The sequence below is a fragment of the Triturus cristatus genome, chromosome 4_1 (assembly GCF_964204655.1).
Source record: "Triturus cristatus chromosome 4_1, aTriCri1.1, whole genome shotgun sequence".
In the NCBI taxonomy this organism is placed as follows: Eukaryota; Metazoa; Chordata; class Amphibia; order Caudata; family Salamandridae; genus Triturus; species Triturus cristatus.
Genome location: NC_140585.1, coordinates 503,181,567 through 503,202,676, shown reverse-complemented (window position 1 = coordinate 503,202,676; position 21,110 = coordinate 503,181,567). Strand labels below are relative to the sequence as shown.

General features: G+C 44.3%; 1 protein-coding gene across 11 annotated transcripts in view; it reads left to right on the top strand.

The window, feature by feature from the left end:
* C2CD5 (C2 calcium dependent domain containing 5) overlaps positions 1–21,110 on the top strand; it is an 875,314-nt gene that overhangs the window by 189,559 nt on the left and 664,645 nt on the right. For 7 of the 11 annotated variants that reach the window (XM_085652742.1, XM_085652745.1, XM_085652740.1 and 4 more), the window contains exons 9-10: positions 4,114–4,302; positions 6,660–6,745. In XM_085652742.1, the coding sequence (XP_085508868.1) occupies positions 4,114–4,302; positions 6,660–6,745 (275 nt within the window). The remainder of the gene's footprint in view (positions 1–4,113; positions 4,303–6,659; positions 6,746–21,110) is intronic. The other 4 variants (XM_085652749.1, XM_085652748.1, XM_085652746.1 and 1 more) reach the window with 1 other exon arrangement.

Sequence of the window (21,110 nt, the reverse complement as noted above, 5' to 3'; positions counted from 1 at the left end):
AGACCGGAAGATTGATCATCCTAATAAGCCTAAATTTAGATAAGCACCGCTAGTCTCAGAAATGACTTTGGTTGCTAACTTAGAAGTGCTCATTCATCCTTACACTTTGACCGTGGGTTTTCTAGTGGTTTTGAAGAGCAAAATAACTGCTGCATGTTTTCATCACCATTGACATATACAAGTATATTTCATAAAGGATTTCAAAATTATTAACTTAGCTGAGTTTAAGACTGGTCTTTGGTCTTCTTTAGAATGCCGCCAAACAATGAGAACTAAGGGTGCTCGCCACAAAATAAAATGTATTGTGAGGTCAGTCCTTACCCTTTTACGAGGCCATTGCTTAATTTGTGTTAAATAAAAATCAGAGTTTGAACCCAAATCCGATTTTAGGCCTTAGGCACCCAATACCAATGTATTTAAATACCACCTCCTATCAGATCGCGCTTTTTGCAAACCTAAGAGCCATAAACCAATATACAGAAATGGCTACTTGCTGACCTTTAACGGATACAACTACCATATATAAGGCTTATTTAACACAACTCAGTCATGACGTGCTAGAGGTTTGACTGCACTGAGATTATTACGTTCCTCTATCAATGTTCCATAATAATTAATGAAAGGGTTCAACACTTCCAAGTTCAGCAAGACTGTCATTGCTCAGCAAAAGGTAGTTCAGTTGTGAACTTCAGGTTGCAGCTCATCCAGCTAGTCCAGAAATAAAGAAAGTGCACTTCCCTTACAATGTACTGATGTGCAGATTCAAGCACATCGAAACAATACACCGCTCTGCCAACGTACTTCTGTTCTGTCCTGCATGTTGCAGCACATCCAACTGTTCCTTTATGTTCTGTACTTGCCTTGCTATTTCAGAGTATCTCAGTTCTACTTGTGTTTTATTCAGTATTCCAGAATTGAAGTTCTACACTTTTACATTTGAATAATCCTACCCAGGGAAGACCTTTCTCCTCATTTTGAACAGCTTTTCATGCTGTCCATCATGTGTGGAACCATAGGCTATGTATGCGACTGACTGCTGAATAGCAGTACAGAAAGCACATTTTCTTGTGCAAACTAGGTAGAGAGAATAGGCAACTGAACCAGTGCTTTGGTATTGTGCTGCTTTACAGACAGCACTTCTCCGGTCTGGCATATAGAAGGGCGTCAGTTCAGACAGCTAAATGACTGATGACTGTTGCCAGCAGTGTGGACACTGATTAAGATCCTATATGGTTGACTACAGCAACACAATTGCAAGCATTTCTGAGTCCTTCACAGTGTTTTGACTACTAGAGTGGCCAGTGGAGTGCAAATGTGTGACCTTTAAAATCTGGTGGACTGATACCTGCATTGATTAAGACAGATTAGAATGTCTGTTGAGATAAAGGGTATTCCCAGGTAAAGGTATGCAGAAGAGCAAATGAGACCTGACAGATGTAGCACTAGTTCAGCATGACACCGCTCCTCCGTTTGCTGTCAGATATTCGTTTTTAGGACTGAGAAATATGCCCCAGGGACCCAGGTCAAGTTTTAACCAATGTGTTAGGTAACAGAGAATTAAATGATGCATGGTATCCAAGTGTGAGTTCAATAGAGAGGTGCCATGCATGTGTCCTCGATACCATTTAGCCTCGGCACATTTTCCAGTAGGTCCCAAAAGACGACGGGTTACCTATTCATTGTTAATTGCAAGGACCTTGGTTGCTAAGGCTAACATATAAGATATATTTACAGAGACATAAACAAGTGTGTTGAATCTGTAATCCTGAATTATCAATGTTTTTTTCCAGTTGACCAGTTGCATTTCTTGGTATTTCAAAAAACCCATTACCGGGTATTCACAAATAAACGGTTGCAAAATAAGTCCTGAACTGTTATGATTTTTTACTACTCTTTTACCTCTACATTTTCTAAAAGGTGTTTGAATATTGTTTTCAATTGTGTTCTGCAGCACTTGCACTGAAAATGTATTCTTATGCATTTGATGTTTCAGAGTTCTAGAGGACGGCAAAGGCTATGCTAAACAAATTTTATCTAAAAAATAAATTTTATGAACACAAATGTGAACTGTGATACTGTGTGAAGTACAGTATGATAAAAAGATTCACAGTTATGATGTGATTTTTGCTTTCCAGAAGAATCCTGTGTTACTCCCACACTAAATAAACATAATTCTTATATTGTAAGACTATTGGACTTAAACCTTCAATCTGTATAAATTTCCCAAGATACAGTTTTGTAATATAGCTCTGTGCATTACACATAAGGTCAGTCATGGGAAAGATTTAGTGTGGGTCTTTATTCCTGTGTTTTCAGCTGGTTGTTTATTTTAAAGTAGATATTTATGGGCACAGTGATTGGCAAAACCTGTAGCAATTAGAAAGTCTGAAATAAATAAATAATGAATGAAGTGGAATTTATGTTACAAGGTTTTATAGAAAGCACAGACTCTGGTTAGTCTAATCTAAAGAAAACGTAGACTCAACATGAGAGAATAGGCAGCGAGGTATAGAGACAATGCAGTTTGCACATACATACATTTTCCAAAGAGACGTCGCACACTATTTTGTAGTAGCATACTCATCACGTTTATCTGAATAACAAACTACCAGTTGTCTGAATAACAATAGGATTTCTTTTAAACTGGTTCTAATATAAATGCTTCCTCATGTACAGGTAAACGTTTTCCTCAAGTGATTTCTAATGTAAATGCCACAGTAAGCCTAGAGGTCTCGGATGAAGATAACCAGCAAATACTAAAATTACTCAAATGTGCAAATAAATTGGATGCCTAACTAAGCATCACATTAGGTGTTGATTTCTGCTGTGTCTCCAAACAAAACCTAACAAATTAATTATCTGGGAAGTTTGAGCCTGTGGAGATTGCAGTAGCACAAACTACAATCCTATATAATTGTGAATAAACTATGCAATGATGTTAAAATCAAACTCTGTACAAATCGCTATCAGGTGGTGTTTGTTGGACAAGTATGGGAATGAAGAGTAGTTTTGAGGTCTTAGGTTCTGTCAGTCTGCAATACAGGTAGGCATGTAAATGTACTTCTACTTCTAGATGACAGATCTCACATTTAATGCCTAATGTAAACTCTAATAGTTCAGTTATTTCACTAAGAATTCTATTACATTTTTTGCAAGTTCACAAAAATATTTTTAAGCATCTCCAGTAGAAGTAAAAGGAGTAATACAATAGTCAGGCACCTACTTTCAGAAAACTCTTTGTGAACCGACCCGAAAGAGTGGCATGCAGCATCAACAGAGATGCCAAAAGTACAACTATATATGCACATGTTCCTCTTGAGAATGAATACAATCGTCTCCCAATCAAACTAATTGGATGAGGCAAATTGCAAAAAATTTGATAGCTAACCTAAACTTTTATGGCTTAACAAAATATTGCTCCACAAGCTGACCGATTACGCTTGCTGCATGTGAAGTCAGATCTCTAAGATGTTTCTTGAGATCTAAATACCTGGGTGGTCCACATCTTCATGTCCATTTGTTTACATTTTCCAAAATGCTTATTGCAGATTTACCACTAGTATGTGTTGCATACTGATTTGTGCTACTTGATGTACACATGATTCTACTTTCTGTTGAAAGAATTTTTCACCCTTAGATAATAAGACAAAAAATTGCTAGGCTTAGAAAAGTTAACATATCTCCTTTTAGGCGCAAAAGTATGAAACAATAGATTTCTCTTCTGGAAATCAAAAATATCTCTTAATTAGAATTTGACAAAGATTTCTCATTTAACATCTTTTTCTGTGATGTTTGAGACTAATGTTTAGCTGCCATTGCAGTTTCAAAATGTGAGATAATAATTTGAATATTTTACCAAAGGCATCACAAATATACTAGTTCATGAACAGATTTTTGATAACTTGCCTTTCATCCCCATGGTGTTGTATTTTTGTTCTCATTATTTTGTAACCATTAGTGGTATTTCTCATAAAAACAGTACTACATACTTGATAAATCTCTTTGGTAGCTTTTGTTGTTTAGTTGATTCATCATTCTTTTCTTTTATTCCTGTTGTTCTCCAGTTTTCATCTTCTGAATCTGCATCTTTTCTCTGCTGCTTTCCTTCAACAGCTCCCTTCCTTTCACTGAGGCATAGGATTTCCCTGTGTCCCAGCTCCCCTAATCTCTATTGTGTGTCTCCAGACCTTAGAAAGACACATGCCCTCGTCTTGGGGTCTAGTCTAAACCCACTTCACACTAGCCATATCTGCCCTGTTTTGAGGAAATCCATTTCTTTCAGCGAAGAGCTGCTTCTGGCTGGTAGGAACAACCTGCAACAATATATTCACAAAGATTTTGCTTTCTGTTTTTTGTTGTGGAATCTAACAACAGTTATTTGACGCAACATCATAATTTTTATTTTGCATGACACTTCTAATGCTCTGACACAAACACCATAACATTTGAAATCAAATTAAAAAAGCATGACTTTTATTTACGTTTAACGTTTTGTAGACTTAGCATGTGTTGTAGGTTTTTGAACAGTCTCAAAACTATTTTTCTTTTCTATTTTAACCCTCAAATCCTCATGCTAACCGTCAACACATATATTTAATGCCACTATTTAACATTTTGAATAGTGCCTTTCTCCAGTTCAGCTACAAATGTATTTCAGCTACATATTTAATCAGTAAATATGTTAACTTTTCAGTTCATCAGCAGAGAACTTTCATAGTTGACACATTAAACATACCATAATTTTCTGTGTACGTTTTTGTCACTTAGTTAAAATTCCATGACTAAACCGCTCTTAATCATATCTTCATGTTCTCATCATATGGTCTCGCATTTCATTGCACTGTTTTGCACTTGACATTTCCAATTTTTCTCATTGGAAATGCTGCAAGGTGCCGGCTTGGTTATTATAAATGTTGACTTTTTTGTTCATTTATCAAATTTTGGCTTTTGTAATTACTGTCTTAGCCTTTAGGTATTTCTGTAATCAGAATGAAATCTGAACAGGATATTTATTTCAACAGCCAAAAATCTCTCAGCATGTAGTGTACTTTGACATTTCCCTGTCTAAGCCCAGCCTCAAATTGCCATGTTAAATTAACATAGTTAATACAGTTGTCTGCTTTTTTGTAGACAGTTATCTTTTGAGAGATATTGTTTTGCTCTGCATTATAGTTTGTTTTATAGCTATGTTTATTAATTTCACATGCCTGATTTAATATTACTTAGTTCCTTTTAAAAGTGAATTAAATGTTTGTTCAGTTCTGATAAAGACACCGTTGTTTAAAAAAAAAAACAGAAAAAAACAAGGATCTAGTCACGTACTTGTATTTTGTTTCCTTATCCAAGAACAGCTAAAAATGTTGTCGTACCTTTGTATACCCTAGTAGTTAGAGCATGCTTTGCTGAATTCTTTTTTAATTGAATGATAATTAACTTTTCAGTTGTTATCTCTTATTATACTTCACAAAGTAGAACTCACTATGCAAGTCGTGTAAGTTGATAGGTCGGTTTTGTTTTTAGTTGACCAGCACCTCTAATTGAGTTGTGTTAAGAGTAAACATCACTGTACCAAAAGGTAAGAGGCAAGAATAATGTTCTTTATTTAATTTATTTTTGTAGTAGAACAAATAGATTTTGTAATGTGTGTGGATTGCCTTAGAAGAATCCTTTTTGAATAGCTACGGTAGCATAGTTTCAGTGATAAGTGTTTAAGAAAAGGTACAATGGAGAGGGACATATTGTATAAAAGGCCCATTTTAGTATTGGTTCTAGCTGCAACAATCACTGATAACTATAGATATTTTTTCCTCAGTTTGTGAAGGGTTATATTGAATCTTATTTGTTGACTGTAAGGACGGATGTACACCGTTTAGAATCATATTGTGTAATTTTGTTCATAGTGTTGAAAGTGCAGACAATCAGGATGAGATCACCAACAAACACAGTAACAGTTTGCAAATGAAAGTACTGAATGATGCATGCCAATTAACATTCAATCATGTAATAGTCAACAAAATGACTCTTAATACGTGAGGCTGTCCACTTTTTCTGTATGGCTTAAAGTTGTAATATTAGTGTACCATATATACAGAAAGTCTCCATTTAATTAAACTCTCTATTACAGAGCTCACAAATGACTGTCAACACTAACTTTGGGGGGGAGGGGGCTACATTCTAAGAAGTAACCCTTTAAGATATCCCATAATGGTAAACACATACATACAAATCTCAGTGCACTTCATATGACTTCTCATTAGCTGAATTTGGGAACAGGATAATACTAATCTTGTTGGCAAATGCTGAATTCTAGAATCAGCAGGTGTAATAATTTGAGGTACTTTTCTGTGGAAATAATTCCAGCAGTTAGGGGAATTAAGGGCAATGTGGGCAATATTAATTGTCATTTAAATTGTGAGCACATTTTGCTGTGGGCTTGATTCTCAACGTGTGTGTTCTTATTCTGAATATTTAGCTTAGACGGGGTATGTAAATGTTTGCTGTAGATTTCAACCTGAGCAAAGCAGTCATCCTTGGCTGTTTTTATTAAAACAACCCTTACTTGATTTTTTTAAATGTATTTATCAAGCATAAAGAGTCTGAAACGAGCCTGTATATAACACGCATTTCTTTGGATGTATTTTTCTGCCAATATTCTTTAGGAATGGGCAGTGGCAGTGGTGGAAAAGAAGGGGGGCCATTTAAAGCTCTTTTAAGACAACAAACACAGTCAGCGCTGGAACAGAGGGTAAGCATGTTTTTCAAATATCCGTAAAGTTTGATTGTTTTGTAATACTAATTCTTTTGTTGGAGCAGGTGAATGTATAATTGAGAACAGTATATATGATTAATAAATACTGAGGGACAAGAGTATTGATACTTTTGGCCTTAAAAGTAAGTACTTGAAAGTGATCCCTCTAGCAGTGTCTACCTATCCTTCCACTTAAAGAAAACCTGTTTAGCCTTGCCTCCTACATTACTGTGGTGTGACGGGTCTTCTTTGTCCCCTTTTTCATTCTCAGTGTGGGCAGCCTCAGCTGTCTGTCGTAGACAGCATTTTATAGTTCTACACAGAGTAAGCTTTATGCCTCTTATGAGGTTGTATGCCACAAAATTATCACCAAACATATTGTGACAAGAGAATATTGTATCAGACGTATTACCAGGAACAATATTGAGTTTACATATGTTGTATATAAACTTCAAAAGTAGTGAAAAAAATATAGTGGAAGAGAAAATTAGAAAAAAACAGTTTTTAGAAATATGCATACGTACAGCATTATTTTTTTGTAAAGTTTTATATAGCGCGAACATGACTCTAGAGGGTATCTGAGTGCTTTACAAATGGTCAAGAATAGAAGCAGGTTGAGAGAACCCCAACCGAATTTTGAACAGTACAAGATGTAATAATTCACCAGGTCAGGGAGAAGACAACCACAAGGGCCAGCACGTTAGTTCCACAAGCAAGAGAATAACAAGCAAGCAATAGACCTAGGTGTAGATCCTGCACTATAGCAAGGACAGGTGAGTAGAGTGTGTGGGTTCTAGGTCAGGAATTTGTTAATTAGTAAAGCTTTGCCTTCTTTTTGAATGATGCATTTGAAGGGTTCAGTCTGATCTCAGGGGGCAGGGAGTTCCAGATTCTTGGGGCAATATCAGAGAAGGCTCAGTTGTAGGTTTTCGTTTTAGAAACTGTCTTTGTTTTCTGCTGGTGCTTCTAGAGGATATGCAGCCACCAGATAACTCTAGTTTTGGTGCAAGGTACCCCAGGGTGTAGAAGTGTAGGGCTTTATGGGTCATACAAGCAATTTTTAAGTGTATCCTTTCCACATTTAGGAGCCAGTTTAGAAATTTCAAATCAGGAGTGATGTGGTTGTTTCTTTTAGAGTCTGTGATTAGCCTTGCAGCAAAGTTAAGGAGGGCCCTCAGTGGAGGGTTGCACTTCCTTAGTCCAACCTAGAAATCACTAGTTTGATTAGTGCGAAAAACTTTTTAGGTCAGTTTCTGGCTTTATCTAGCTGATTTCTAAAGAAGTTTGCTTTTGAACTTCCAATGTACTTGTTATAAGTGTTCCTCATTAATCGCGAGTGCTTAAGGTGTTCGAAGGACGGTGAGAATCTCAACGATCGTTCAGCTAGTCTAAGATTACGTCTTTCTGCGTTTAGGCTAGTATAGTGTGATTTACCAGGCGACCTCAAGGATGAAGGACTTGGGGAGATAGCCCTTAAAAGATCCTTGAGGAAGAAGAGGCTCGCGACCGATGAGGGGCCGCCGACCACCGCATCGCCAACAGCGTCATGTGGTCCTTCTGCGACGTCATTGAAGCTGAAGACACAAGCCACACTGTTCGGAGTCAGGGTGCATGCCTAGACACCACGGGCAAATAGGATGAGCATGCGGGGTCGCCATGGTAGATCTTGGAGATCTCTAGAAAAAGCACACTGTATCATCGTAGTAGGCTAAAATGGCCTGAGGTACTGCTCTCCGGATCCACGTGGAAGCATGGAAAGGAAAAAACGGACGTCAGCGTATCACGGAAGTGTTTATATGGACTCTAGCAACATCACATACCGATGCACAGAGGTACTGCTGTAGAAAAATGTCTGGATCCAGTCTGGCACCTGGGGATAATTCAAAGGTAAGGAATCCGCGACTAGACGTCTCTATCAGATATGCATGTTACTCAATTGCAGATAGGCAATGAGAAATGCAGTGGATATCGCTGAGCGTCTTTGTCTGTGAGACCGATGTCTAGTGCCATACCTAGATCTTTGTCTTGAAGGTGGTAGTGGAGGCGGTGGAGGTGGTGGTGAAGGAGGTGGAGGCGGAGGAGGTGGTGCAGGTGGCAGAGGTGTTGGCGATCTTGGTTCCAAATCAGGTACCTGAGGAGGAGGCTGCTCAGGAGGAAGCACTGGCATCTGAGAGGGAAATTCCCTAGAAAGAGAATAGGTTTGGGAATACTCTGAATCCGATGTATATATTAGCCTTCTCTTTTTGCTTCCCTTCTGAGGCCTTGAAGTGGCTGAGCACCTTAAAGCCGAACCCTCTGTCCCCCTTGACAGCGGATCTTGACGTCGAACGGTGGTGTCTCGTCGGCAATCAACGACAATGATGCCTTGGCGTCGACTGACAGTGAGAAAGAGTTGGAGATCGATGGCGGTGTCTCGACGTCAAGCGGCTGTGATCGTATGTTGACGCCGCTTGGTGATGATGCGTAGACATTGATGAGGATCTCAACGGTGGCCTCCACAGTGTCGTCTGCTGTAGGCTTCCTGACACCAACCAGGGTGTCCTCATCGTCAGCTGTGTAATCGACAACGGGATATTTCCTTTTTGACCCTGAGCCCTGGGTCGATTGTGAACAGGTCGGTGCTGTAACTCCTCCACGTAAACCGGGACTGATGCCGTTTTTCAACCCTTCTGCTGGGGGGACCCCCAGATGTTGAAGACCGAGCCCTGGTAGAGGACTAACCCTCTCCCACCTGAAGACTGAGCCTGCTGTTTTTGCCTCTCCTCTGCTCCTTGGAGTTGAATCTCTGTCACGCAGAGTGCACTTTGAGAACGTTTTACGGTTAAAAGACAAGAATCCGGAGCATGGCTTGCCGGTAAGCATAATATACACGCTCAGTGAGCATCAGTCTTGGCCTTCTTTCTACCACAGTCTGGACACTTATCAATAAGAGATGGCATTTTTGACTGAAAAACTGTAGAAATTCCTGACAGAAAAAGGTAGGGAAAGGCCAAAGACGTCAAGTGAAGTAGCTTTTAGGTAAATTCATTAGTGAATGTTAAAGAAAAAAAACAAAATTGGTCGAGCTCAATGCTCCAGGGTCCTGATGGCAGGAGCCAGAAAAAAGAACTGCGGTAACTGCCACTAGCTGTGCATGATGGGATACTGGTGGTCTCTGGATTCTTAAAGGCACAGCTTATTCTTTCAAGACATGGCAGCCTATGAAGCTATTCTGTCCTCTGCATTTCTTCCCTATCATTAAAAAATGATTTTTGTGAAGGGGATTCTTCTGTGTTTTAAACACTACAAAATTGCACAAAATATAGTACACTGGCACCCTTTTTTCACTTCAAGATGAAGACGTTGCCAGTGTAGCCTATGTATTTAGGCTGCACTATAGTCTCTGTCTCTTAAGTGTCTTTGCAGACCTTCCTGCAGAAAGGTGAAGAATATCCACTTTAGAAGATATATCTAAAAGAAGTGCTCCGGGGTCTCTGTACGTGGGCGGGACTATTCAAGTGCTTATGACTTATCATGGAAATTCGAGAGAACTGGAGTTACAGGTAAGAAACTGTTCCTTACTTAACTTCAGGTACGCCTTATCTGGTCGATTCTAGATCTAGCCGCAGATTCCTTAACGACCCACCCATCCACATGCGGTGGAATACATCGTTACGGAGTCGCTTGATGCTCTCTACCGACATGCAAAGGTACTGCTGTAGAACGATTTCTGGATCTAGTCTGGCACCTGGGGGTAATTCCAAGGTAGGGAATCTACGGCTAGATCTAGACTTTACCAGATAAGGCGTTAAGGAAGGTAAATAACTTATTCTTCAGGTGTGGGTTAGTGTCAGCTGAGGTAGTCTGTGTGATGGGAACTCTTCATAAGGTTAGAATTATTTACGGCTCTGGAGTTGGGCATGTGTTCTCTGTGTGGGTTCACATTGTTAGTTTGTATTTGATTAACATTGTCAGGATTAATGTAGTGTGTAGATTTATATCAAAGGAGGGAGTTGGTGTCCCTGTCTGATAGTGGATCTTTCAGTCTAGTGGGCTGAGTGGGGGAGTTAGGGTAGGGTCAGTTCTCCATTTTACAGGAGAGACGTCGAAACTGTAGAGGACGCACGAGTTGGGGTGTGTGATAACAGCCTTGTGTCGTAGTTAGTGGGTTGGGCAAGGTTGTGATGATTCTTCGCAGGGATCATTTTGGACCACCAGTTGTTCACCACTTTTGAGGTAATGTTTATTAGGCTTTGTAAGTCGGCCATAAGTTGATGTAAGTCCAGTGTAATCTCGTTGAGTCTGCATTCTGGTGAGTTATGGAAACAGGTGCTCGAGGTTTGGATCAAGGGGCCGGGGGTGAGGTGGGGAAGTGTTCAGACCTTTGGTGTTAAACACTGCTGGCCAGAGAGCCAGATGAGGGGAGGGCAGGTTGGAGATGGAGGTAAACTTGAGGGGAGGAGGTGTAGAACTAGTGAGCTGACTGAGTAGGATCGCCGGGGTCATATGGGTCATGTTGCTGTTTGGGAGTTCGCAATTTGAGTATCATTAATTGTGCCATGGGGAGTGATGTAGGCAAGCTAATAGAATTAGATATCGAGGGTAGATTTTTAAAATATTAAATTGCAAAAATATTAAACTGCAAAATAATGTAATGAAAATGTTTTTCATTCGTGTAAATTAAAGTATATATACTTTAAACAATCTAAAAATAATCCAGAAATGCTACAAATTAATCTTGTTTTGTAGATCAGGCCCATATGTCAATGCACCCTTACCAAAAAAAAGAGGACTTCCAAATTCAGTGAAAAGATAAAGAATCTGGAATTCAATGCGGTGCCACAACAGGTTGAAGCCCTCCAGGGGCCATGTTGTGTTTATTTGGCACCCTATCAGTTCCCTCTGGCATGCCTCTGGGTCGCAAGGATCCAAGGAGGTCTCCAGGACAACTGCCAGCAGTTCCCATGCCAGGTGTGTTACTTGACCTGACTGCAGGGCCCGCTTTAACTCCGGGGTTGATGCATGCCCCGGCTTTTCACCTTGTGCTGAGGTAATCGGTGGTTTCCTGTGCATCAGAGGAAGAACAGATGGCCAGAAGTGAATCCACCATGACCTATATTGAAGTCACACTCACTTAGACGGCAGACACAGCCCATTAAGCCCCATTCTGATTCTGAAGGGACATTGCCCATCCCAACACCGTGATGACTGGGATCACGATTCCCATTACGCTGGCCGGTACTCTCCACCTTGGCTCTTCGCTAGAGGAGTCAGCATCTTCTGTTGTGGTCATTAGGAGGACTGTGGAAGTCCTCGACCTCCATCTGCCACCAGTAGAGGTAAAAACTAATGTTCTCGCAGAAGTTCTGCAGCCTGGCCAGACTTCTTTATATCTGCTCCTCTCTTTCAGTGAGGCCCTAACAGATACCTTGATAGGCAGTTGGACCAAACCTAGATGTTGCCTGCCTGTATTCCTGAGAGCATTGTGGTTCACACTTCTACAAGCAGGTTGAATCCTAACTCTTAACCTGCTATGCCCCCAGATAGGGAATCCAAATGCATGGAGGCCTTTGAGGCGAGAAGGCATGTATCAGCCAGCCTAGCCCTCAGATCATTTCACTCTAGTTGCCTCTTAGGGTGTTAATCATACATTTTATGTGACATGGTGAGCAAAATCTTACCTGTGGTCCCTGATGAGTTTCTTGCCAATGTAGCCCAGATCATACAAGATGGACAAGACACTGCAAAGAATGTCATCAGACCAAGCTGGACACCACCCGTTGCTTAGGTGTGGCAGTCTGTACCAAGGTGGTGCTTCACTACCGCGCGTCAATGAGATCCTCAGACTTCTCCAGTGACTTCAAGGTGCCACTGATTGACATTCGATGGCACCAGTGTCTACAGGTACAAAGAAGATTCGGCCTTGGTGTGCTTTAAAGAACAAACGGGCACAGTTTGCTCCCTTGGCCTCTTAGCAATCATGCTGCCTGATCTCCAAAAGTACTGCCCTTTTCAAGGCTTTGGAAGGGCCATCCAGTAGAGGCAATGCCAATGCCCGCCTCTGCAACAACAGACCTCCATATACTTTTGAGATACGGGTCTGGGATCCACAGCAGACTGTGTCCAGGCCCTAGTGGGCAATGCACCACCCAGATTCCCGCCCACCCTTGCCACCATTCCCAAACCCCTTTAGCTTTTTCTGGTGACACATTGTTGCCCTGTTGGAGGCAGGATACGTTATTACCGCTACAGGTGACAAAGCATCACATCGGACAGATGGGTGCTTCAAATTGTCCAGAATGGATATGCCTTACCATACTCCTCCACCATTCCACACATGCCGCCTACACCACAGCAACGTTTGAAGGACCACTCGTCTACTCTACAAATGGAAGTCTAGGCTAATTTGGGCTAAAGAGCCATTGAGAGGATGCTGGCATACAATATAGGGACTGAATGCTACTCCCATTATTTTCTGGTGCTGAAGAAAAACTAAAGACTAATCTAATTTAGACCTTCACCTTCTGAACTTCTTCTCAAAAAAGACAAGTACATGGTGCTCAGCCTGACCAAACTTCTGTCTGCTTTGAATCCAAGAGACTGAATAGTGGAATTGGATTTGCAGGATGCCTATTTCCACATTCCCGTTTCGCAATCCCACAGACAATGCCAGTGTTTACAAGTGAGCCATTAGCACGTCCAGTTCTCTATGCTCCCCTTCGGCTCTACCTGTACCCCTTTGGCCTTTGTCTCAGAGAGATTGGCTCTGAGACTTCTTGACCTCTTGCATCCTGCTAGTGGACCACACCAGGTGTCACGTGCAGGCTCAGCAGTGAGATCTGAAGTCTCAGTGGGCTTAGCATCAAGGGAACCTATAAGATTCCATCCAGGTGTCAGAGGAGTCTGCAGAAGATCTGCAGTGGTGGTTGATCTACCGCATATGGATCAGTGACAGATCTTGCTCTCTACCTCACCCAGAGCTGACAGTTGTGATGGATGCATTGATAGTTTGGGCAGGCTACCAGGAGAGGTGGAGAGCAGAGACCTGGCTCCACATCAGTCTGCTGGAGTTGTGGGCGATGCACTTGGCACTTCCGTCCATCAAGAGGGAAAGGGTGCAGGTGCTCCAAAAAACCACTACTGGCATGTGGTACTGTAACAAGCAGGTAGGGCTGGGTTTGGGAAGCCTGTGCCAGGAAGCTTATGTTGGTTGAACTTGCTGACTTTTCTTTTTTTATAAACCTACTTTATTGATTTCTGTTTGCCAACATCATGTTCCAGGAGCCACATTATACAATCAACCAAAAGTAATGTTGACATGTATAAGCAAGAATTACATTTGCATAATTTAACAATATAACCAAAATCAAAAAGAACATATAACCAGCTGCGATCCAGGTAGAATGGAATAATATCATTGCTGAATAATCTAGTCCCTGGATGTTGTCTCGGTTGTCAACCCAGTCAGTAATTTGGTGACGATATATATGAAAAAAACATTCTGGATGGGGCATCACTTCCAGGTCTAGTAAGGTAGGTGGTGGAGTCTGAGGGGTCAATACAATTCCTCTATAGTCCACCCAACGCTGCCATATAAGTGTGTGTTTCTGAGGAAAAACCCAGGCCTTGAAGACGGGTTCTTCCAGTCCTATGCAAAAATCTGGACGCCGCTTCCAGACTACTAATAGCGGTGACGAGGGTGCCTTCCAGGAGTGAGCAATGTCTTGTTTGGCCAAGGTTATTCCTAAAAGCAATAAGTGGCGCTTATATCTATTGCCCCCAATATCTTCAGCGATATGAAGTAGGGCTAGTCTTGGTGTACTGTGTATGGTCCATCCCAGCACCTCAGCTAGGCATCTATGAGCCCCCCTTCCAGAACCTATCCAGAGCAGAACATGTCCACACCGTATGTATAAAGGTGGCCTCTTCCGCCTCACAGCGTAGACATGTAGGGGACTCAATGAGCCCGGCTCTATGGAGCTGAACCAGAGTATAATATAATCTATGCAGATATTTTAACTGTATCAACCGCAGTCGCGAGGAGATGGCAGCTCCTCGGGGGGACTCCAGAGCCTCCCTCCAGTCGTCATCATCAATAGGGCCAATATCCACCTGCCAAACCTCTCGAAGGGACAGTAGCTATGATGTGCTGTGGGTAACCAAGATTTGATATATTTTGTAAATATTTTGGTCTTGTAGGTCCCCCATAAGAAGTTTGACCTCCAGTGGACTTAATTCGGGGATGTCTGTGAGTTTTTTGAGCTAGGGAGAGAGAGCTTGGCAGAATTGTAAATATTTGTAAAATTGGGTGTGTGGCATGGAATAGTCCCTCTGTAGGTCTGAGAAGGATTTAAGAATAGTGCCTTGAAGGACATCTCCCAATGTAGAGATCCCAATCCGATCTCAACCTTGAAAGCCTTGCAAGCATTGTAATTGTGGGGCCCTGCCTGTGAGCCTATTTAGCCAGCCGATGCGGTGAAGAGACGGCCGCCACACGCCCAGTACCATATAGGAATTTTTGTACCAAGGGATCTCCCAAGAGCCATCTCTCGACATTGTATGCAGGTTCCTCTCTTGGGTAGTACCACCTGTCATTAAGCACCTGTAGCTGGGAGGCCGCATAGTATGACTGTATATCGGCCGTATCAATGCCATCACAATGGATGGAGAGAAAACAGATGCGGCGCTCTAGCCTGACTGCCCCTCCCCCAAATAAACCCATTTAACAAGGAATTTATCGTCCCGCACCACGTTTGCGTAATGGGATAGGGGCGATTCTGAAGCTGGTATAAGAGCCTGGGGAGAGAGATCATCTTAAATATTGCAGAGCGTACGTATAGGGAGAAGGATAGGCCCGCCCAGGATTTCAGTTCTGTTTTAACTTTGGTAAGGACCGTGTCTAGATTACGAGACCACGCCATGTCTTGCCTATCTGTGATGAAAACCCCTAAATATTTCAAGCCCTCCTAAGTCTAAGAGAGATCTGTAGTTCATCTATAATAGTCATCCTTCCCCCGCAGAGGCCAGAGTGTAGATTTATTTACATACAGAAAGATCCCTGTGGTCTCGCCAAATATGCGCATAATTTGGAGAATTCTGGGGTCAGACCTATGCGGGTCTGTCATAAAGAAGAGGATATCATTGGCGTATATGGCTATCCAATCAGAAACTTTGGCGTTCCACTCACAGCCCCTGACCTGAGCTTCAAAGTGAATCAATGACCAGGGTAAACAAAGGGTAGAGTGGGCATTCTTTTCTAGTGCCCCTGGCCAGTTGGAAATGGTGCAGACACCCTTCCAGCTATACGCACGGAGGCGGTCAACTCGTTATACAGCAGACGAATATATGATAGGAACTTTGGACCAAAATCTAGGTGCTTTAAGAGCATGAATAAATATGCCCAGCTGACCGAATTGAAAGCCCTATCGATATCAGCTAGCAAAAGGGCAGCGTGATGATGGAGACGATCTACAGCCATGATTGCATTATGCACCCTGCGTATATTATGCCGCGTAGCCCGCTGGGGCATAAATTCCGCCTGATCCGGGTAAATAAGATCGGGGAGATGAGCCAAAAGTCTGGTGGTTAGTACTGAACTTGCTGAATTTTCAGGGCATTTTCCTAATAGTACACCTCTTGGTAGGATTTTTAAATGCCAGGGCTGGACAAACTCAGTTGGCGTTTTCTAGCAAATGGCAATTACATTCAGAGGTAGCGCTGGGGTCATCCAGCATTAGGGAGTACGCTGACTCAATGATTCTTATCACTGCAGAGACTGCGCAGTGTCCAAGCTTTTGCAGGAGTTCCCCAGGCCGTTCTCCCTCGGAGTTGCCTTCTGACCGGTCTGCTGCTCAGGACTCCTGTCCACCTAGGACTCTGTACCATTCCTGCCTGTGTTCTGAAGATCAGGAAGGGCCAAGACCAAGTTGTCTTAGTGGCACCAGACTGGTCCAGTAGAGTGTGGAGTGTGGTACCCAGAACGTCTGGCCATGAGCATTTGTGTACTTTGATCCAGCTGCTACTTCAATTGGATCTTCTGTTGCAGCATCAGGACAAAGTCCTGCTTCTTAGCCTGTGCAGTCTACACCTCTAGGCATGGAGATTGAGCAGCGACATTTGAATGCATTTGATCGTCCTGAGGTCGTAGATGCCATTTTGACAGCTGGTCATCCATCTTCCTTATTCCTGCTGGCCTCCATACCTAGGGTATAGGCCATCAACCAGGACTGTCCAGCCAGCTCTGTTCTGGGTGTTTCTTTCAGTCTAACTCCAGGTGTAACCCTTCCCTTGCAGTCAGCTTCGAGGTATTGGTGCCAGGTATTTCTTGGCTTTCCACTTTTCCTTTCCCTGGTGGTGTTTTATGGGAGCTAGCAGAGGTTGTGACAGATCCAGCGCCAGCATCTTTTCCTGATTTCTTCGTGAGCAGGGAGTTGGACAGTCTGCTGCCATAGGTCGTTGTTGCTGACAGTGTTTGGCCAGCGTATTTGGAGGATTTTCCTCAGACAGGTTTTGATGAGGATCAAGGCTTTTTCGGTGGTGGTCACTGTTGTCCTCTAGGTTTCTGCTCATAGAGAAGAACCGATTTTACAATGGTTGTTAAAAGCCTGATCTTAGTTTGCAGCGTTAGGTCCTTGAAGCTCCGAATCTTCTTTTGCTAAATGAAGGCAGCCCATACATTGCCAATTCTTGCCTTGACATTGGGAAAAATGTGTTGCTTGGTGAACTTTTCATTACATACAATCTCTGCTGGCTCAGCTGTCTGATGTGTTATTTTTTTCTCTATTTAACCCTTTCGGATTTTTTGTGGTTACCTAATCAACCATTGTTATTCAGTTCACCTGTTGTGATGTGTTGGTTGAATAGTTTAACCCACGTTTCCCATTGAACCCTTGGTGACTCCAGAGCAGGACCTTAATTGCGTCTTAAAATTCTCAATGTGCACCCTGTTTGAGTGGGTGCATAGCTGCTCTTGGCGGCTTCTAACCCTGAAAACTGTTTTCTTTATAGTAAAAACTTCTGCTCGTCGAATGAGTATATCACAAGTCCTGTCCAGCAACTACATGCCACCTTCTTCTTAGACAAACTGGGTGCTCAGGAACAGGGCAGTAATTCTATCAAAAGTCACGATGCAGCTACACATTGGACAGCCTGTCACCCATTTGGCATTTTTTGCTCCAACTCATCTATCCAAGGAAGAAGAGAGGCTACATTGCTTGGATCCCAGGAGAGCCTTAAGTTTCTATATTTATTGCATCAGACAACACAGGGTTAGTGATCATCTTTTTATGGGGTTCGCAGAAGGAAAGAAGGTTAAAGAGGTGCAGAAAAGATTGATCTCTAGATGGATAGCTCTCTGCATAAAGATCTGTTTGCTTTGGCTAAGAAGCAACCTCCAGATGGCTCACTCCACCAAGGCAAAGGCTGACCCCATAGCATTGCGAGTGGAGTATCTGTTTCGGAAATCTGTCTGGCTGCTACTTGGGCATCAGTACCGCGTTCACAAAGAACTACTGCACTGATAGACCAGGTTTGTCAGTAGGAACATTTTGCTCGTTCGGTCCTGCAGGACTTTAGAGTCTGAGATATCCCACAGACCCAGTATGTGGGAGGGGTACTGCTCTTGTATCAATTCACAAGGTGAGGAATCTACAGTGAGAGGTATTCATCAGATGAACAAGTTACTTAACATTGCTAACACAATCTGAAAGTGACACGTTGGTGATAGATTCCTTACCATAGAATATCCCCAAGCGTCAGACTTGATCCAGAAAGTTTTCGTCAGCAGTACCCCTGCGCGTCGATAGGCATCGTTGTCCGGCTCCGCGTACTTCGCTGGCGTCGTAGCTGCCGAGATGACGTCATCGGAGCTACTTAGACGCGCCCATGCACGCTGGCGTCAGTTCTTTCTTTGTCCGCGCCAGCAAGCGTAGATCTGAGAGAGAGCAGTACCCCTAGTTAAAACTTTAACTTGGTTTCTGAGAACGTGTTTCTCTTGTTTTGTCGAGTACTCGACTCCTGGTGCAGTAGGGATGTCTGGGTTTAAGTCCTGTAGGGCCTGCCGTAGGAACATGTCGGTGGCGGCCCCGCTCGACGTGTGTCTCTTCTGCTTGGGGCACGCCCATGACCCCGAGGCGTGCCCTGATTGTCTGGCCATGGTCCAACAGTCGGTTCCGCGCCGCTCGAAGTCCCGCCCCCATGGGAGGTCGAGGGACAGGTCGCGAAGCCGGCACCATCGCTCGTCGGATTTGGGGACAGGTATGTCACGGTGCCAAAAGAAGTTGAAGAGGCGACGTCGCTCTTCATCTACCCCTCACTGGTCGCGGGAAGCGGTGGAGGGGGTGGGCGGTCACTCCCCCGCGGCTCTGATGGAGCCTCCGTTGTTGCCTGTGGCCTACCCGCCCTTCCCAGGCCCGCACGCGACTCCGGACAAAATACAGGCCTTCCTGTCGGCCATGGGCTGTTTGTTTGCCCCATCGGGTCGCTCCGGAGCGCCTTCAGACCCCGTGGACCCGTTGGGAGGGTCTACCCCTTCTGCTGCCTTTGGCCCCGGCTACGCCGGCACGATACCCTGCGGCGCTGCCGGCTCCGGCCTCGGCGCCGGACTGCGTTGATCCTGGATTGGTCTACTACCCCCCCAAATCCAATTCCGAGTGGGGAGTTTTTCCCATTTCCTCAGGAACCTCGTCCTTACCGGCCTCTTCCACAGCCGGCGGACAAAGGGGAGTACTGGGAGGGGTCTGAGGACCCTCTCGCAGCTCAATGTGAGGATGAACCCGACTGGGAGGGTGATATGGAAGGTCCAGGCGATCTGGATTTCTCTCCACACCCTGGTACCCTGTCCCCTTCTTCCGTGGCTACGGAGGAGATTGGGACTTTTTCTGTGGTGTTGCAAAGGGCGGCTGAGGCTCTTAACCTCGAGCTCCCTTCTGTGCCTATCAGGACCAATCTCCTGACTGAAGTGCTGCAGCCAGTGTCCTCCTCTACAGAGCCGCTGATGCCCTTCAACGACGCCCTTACTGACATCCTGGTAAGCACCTGGAACAGACCTAACACAGGGGTTCCTGTGGATAAGGGCGTAGCACGCCGCCATCCCCCGGCGCCTGGCAACCCCAGCTTTCTCACACAACCCCCGATGCCTCAGAGTCTGGTTGTCCAGGCCTCTGCCTCTCCGAGTGCCTTCCCTTCTGCTCCTCTGGGCAAGGAATCTAAGAAACTGGAGCAATTTGGGAAAAAGATTTTCACTTCTGCCAGTTCCGGACTACGGGCGGTGAATACTGCATGCCTGTTGGGCCGCTACTCACATTCTGTGTGGGACACCGTGGCACAGGTGTTGCCTCAGTGCCCTGTGTAAGCTCGGGCGGTGCTCTCCCAGGCCATTACCGAGGGGAGAGATGCTGCCAAATTCACTATCCGTTGTGGACTTGACACGGATGACTCCCTTTGCTGGGCTCTTTCCACAACTGTGACGCTACGCCGTTAGGCTTGGCTCCGAACTACTGGCTTTTCTGGGGATGTCCAGAACACTCTGTTAGACATGCCCTTTGATGGTGCACGCCTCTTTGGTGTCGAGGCGGCTAGCACCCTGGAACGCTTTAAGGACTCTAGGGCTACGGCCCAGTCCTTTGGTCTCGCCACCATGCACACTCCTTCGGGGTCTGCTTTTCGCTCCTTTCGAGGTCAGGGATGAAACGCTCAAGCGCGTTCCTTTCAGAACCGCCAGCCAACGCAACCGCAACCTCAACGCAGCGGTCGTGGGGCCCGTCGTGGTGGGTCCCGGGGCCAGCGGGCGGGTCAATCCACCACCGCCCCTGCCACCACTGCCTCAAAACCTTCCTAGTCGGGTGTTTCATGCCAACTGGACGCCAGTGGGCGGCAGGATTCGCCATCACCTTCCCCACTGGCACACCATCACTTCAGACAGGTGGGTTCTCCAGATAGTCCGAAGGGGCAACTCCCTCCCCTTTGAGTCAACCCCTCCAGCCATGCCACCTCAGTGCCACAGCATATCGGGGGATCACTTGGCACTTCTCCAGCAGGAAGTTGCAGCCCTCTTGGCCAAGGGGGCCATCGAGCGCGTTCCGACGCCAGAAGTAGGTTGTGGTTGTTATTCCCACTACTTCTTGGTTCCAAAGAAGGACAGGGGCCTGCGTCCTATCTTAGACCTCCGGAATGTCAATCGCTTCCTCTGGAAGGAGAAGATCAAGATGCTCACGCTTGCTCAGGTCTTGTCTGCCCTAGACCTGCAAGACTGGCTGGAAGAGTTGGACTTGCAGGACGCTTATTTTCATATCCCCATCCTGCTGGCCCACAGGCGTTACCTACGGTTCACGGTAGGCCACGAGCACTTTCAGTTCACCGGGCTCCCTTTCGGCCTTACCAGCAC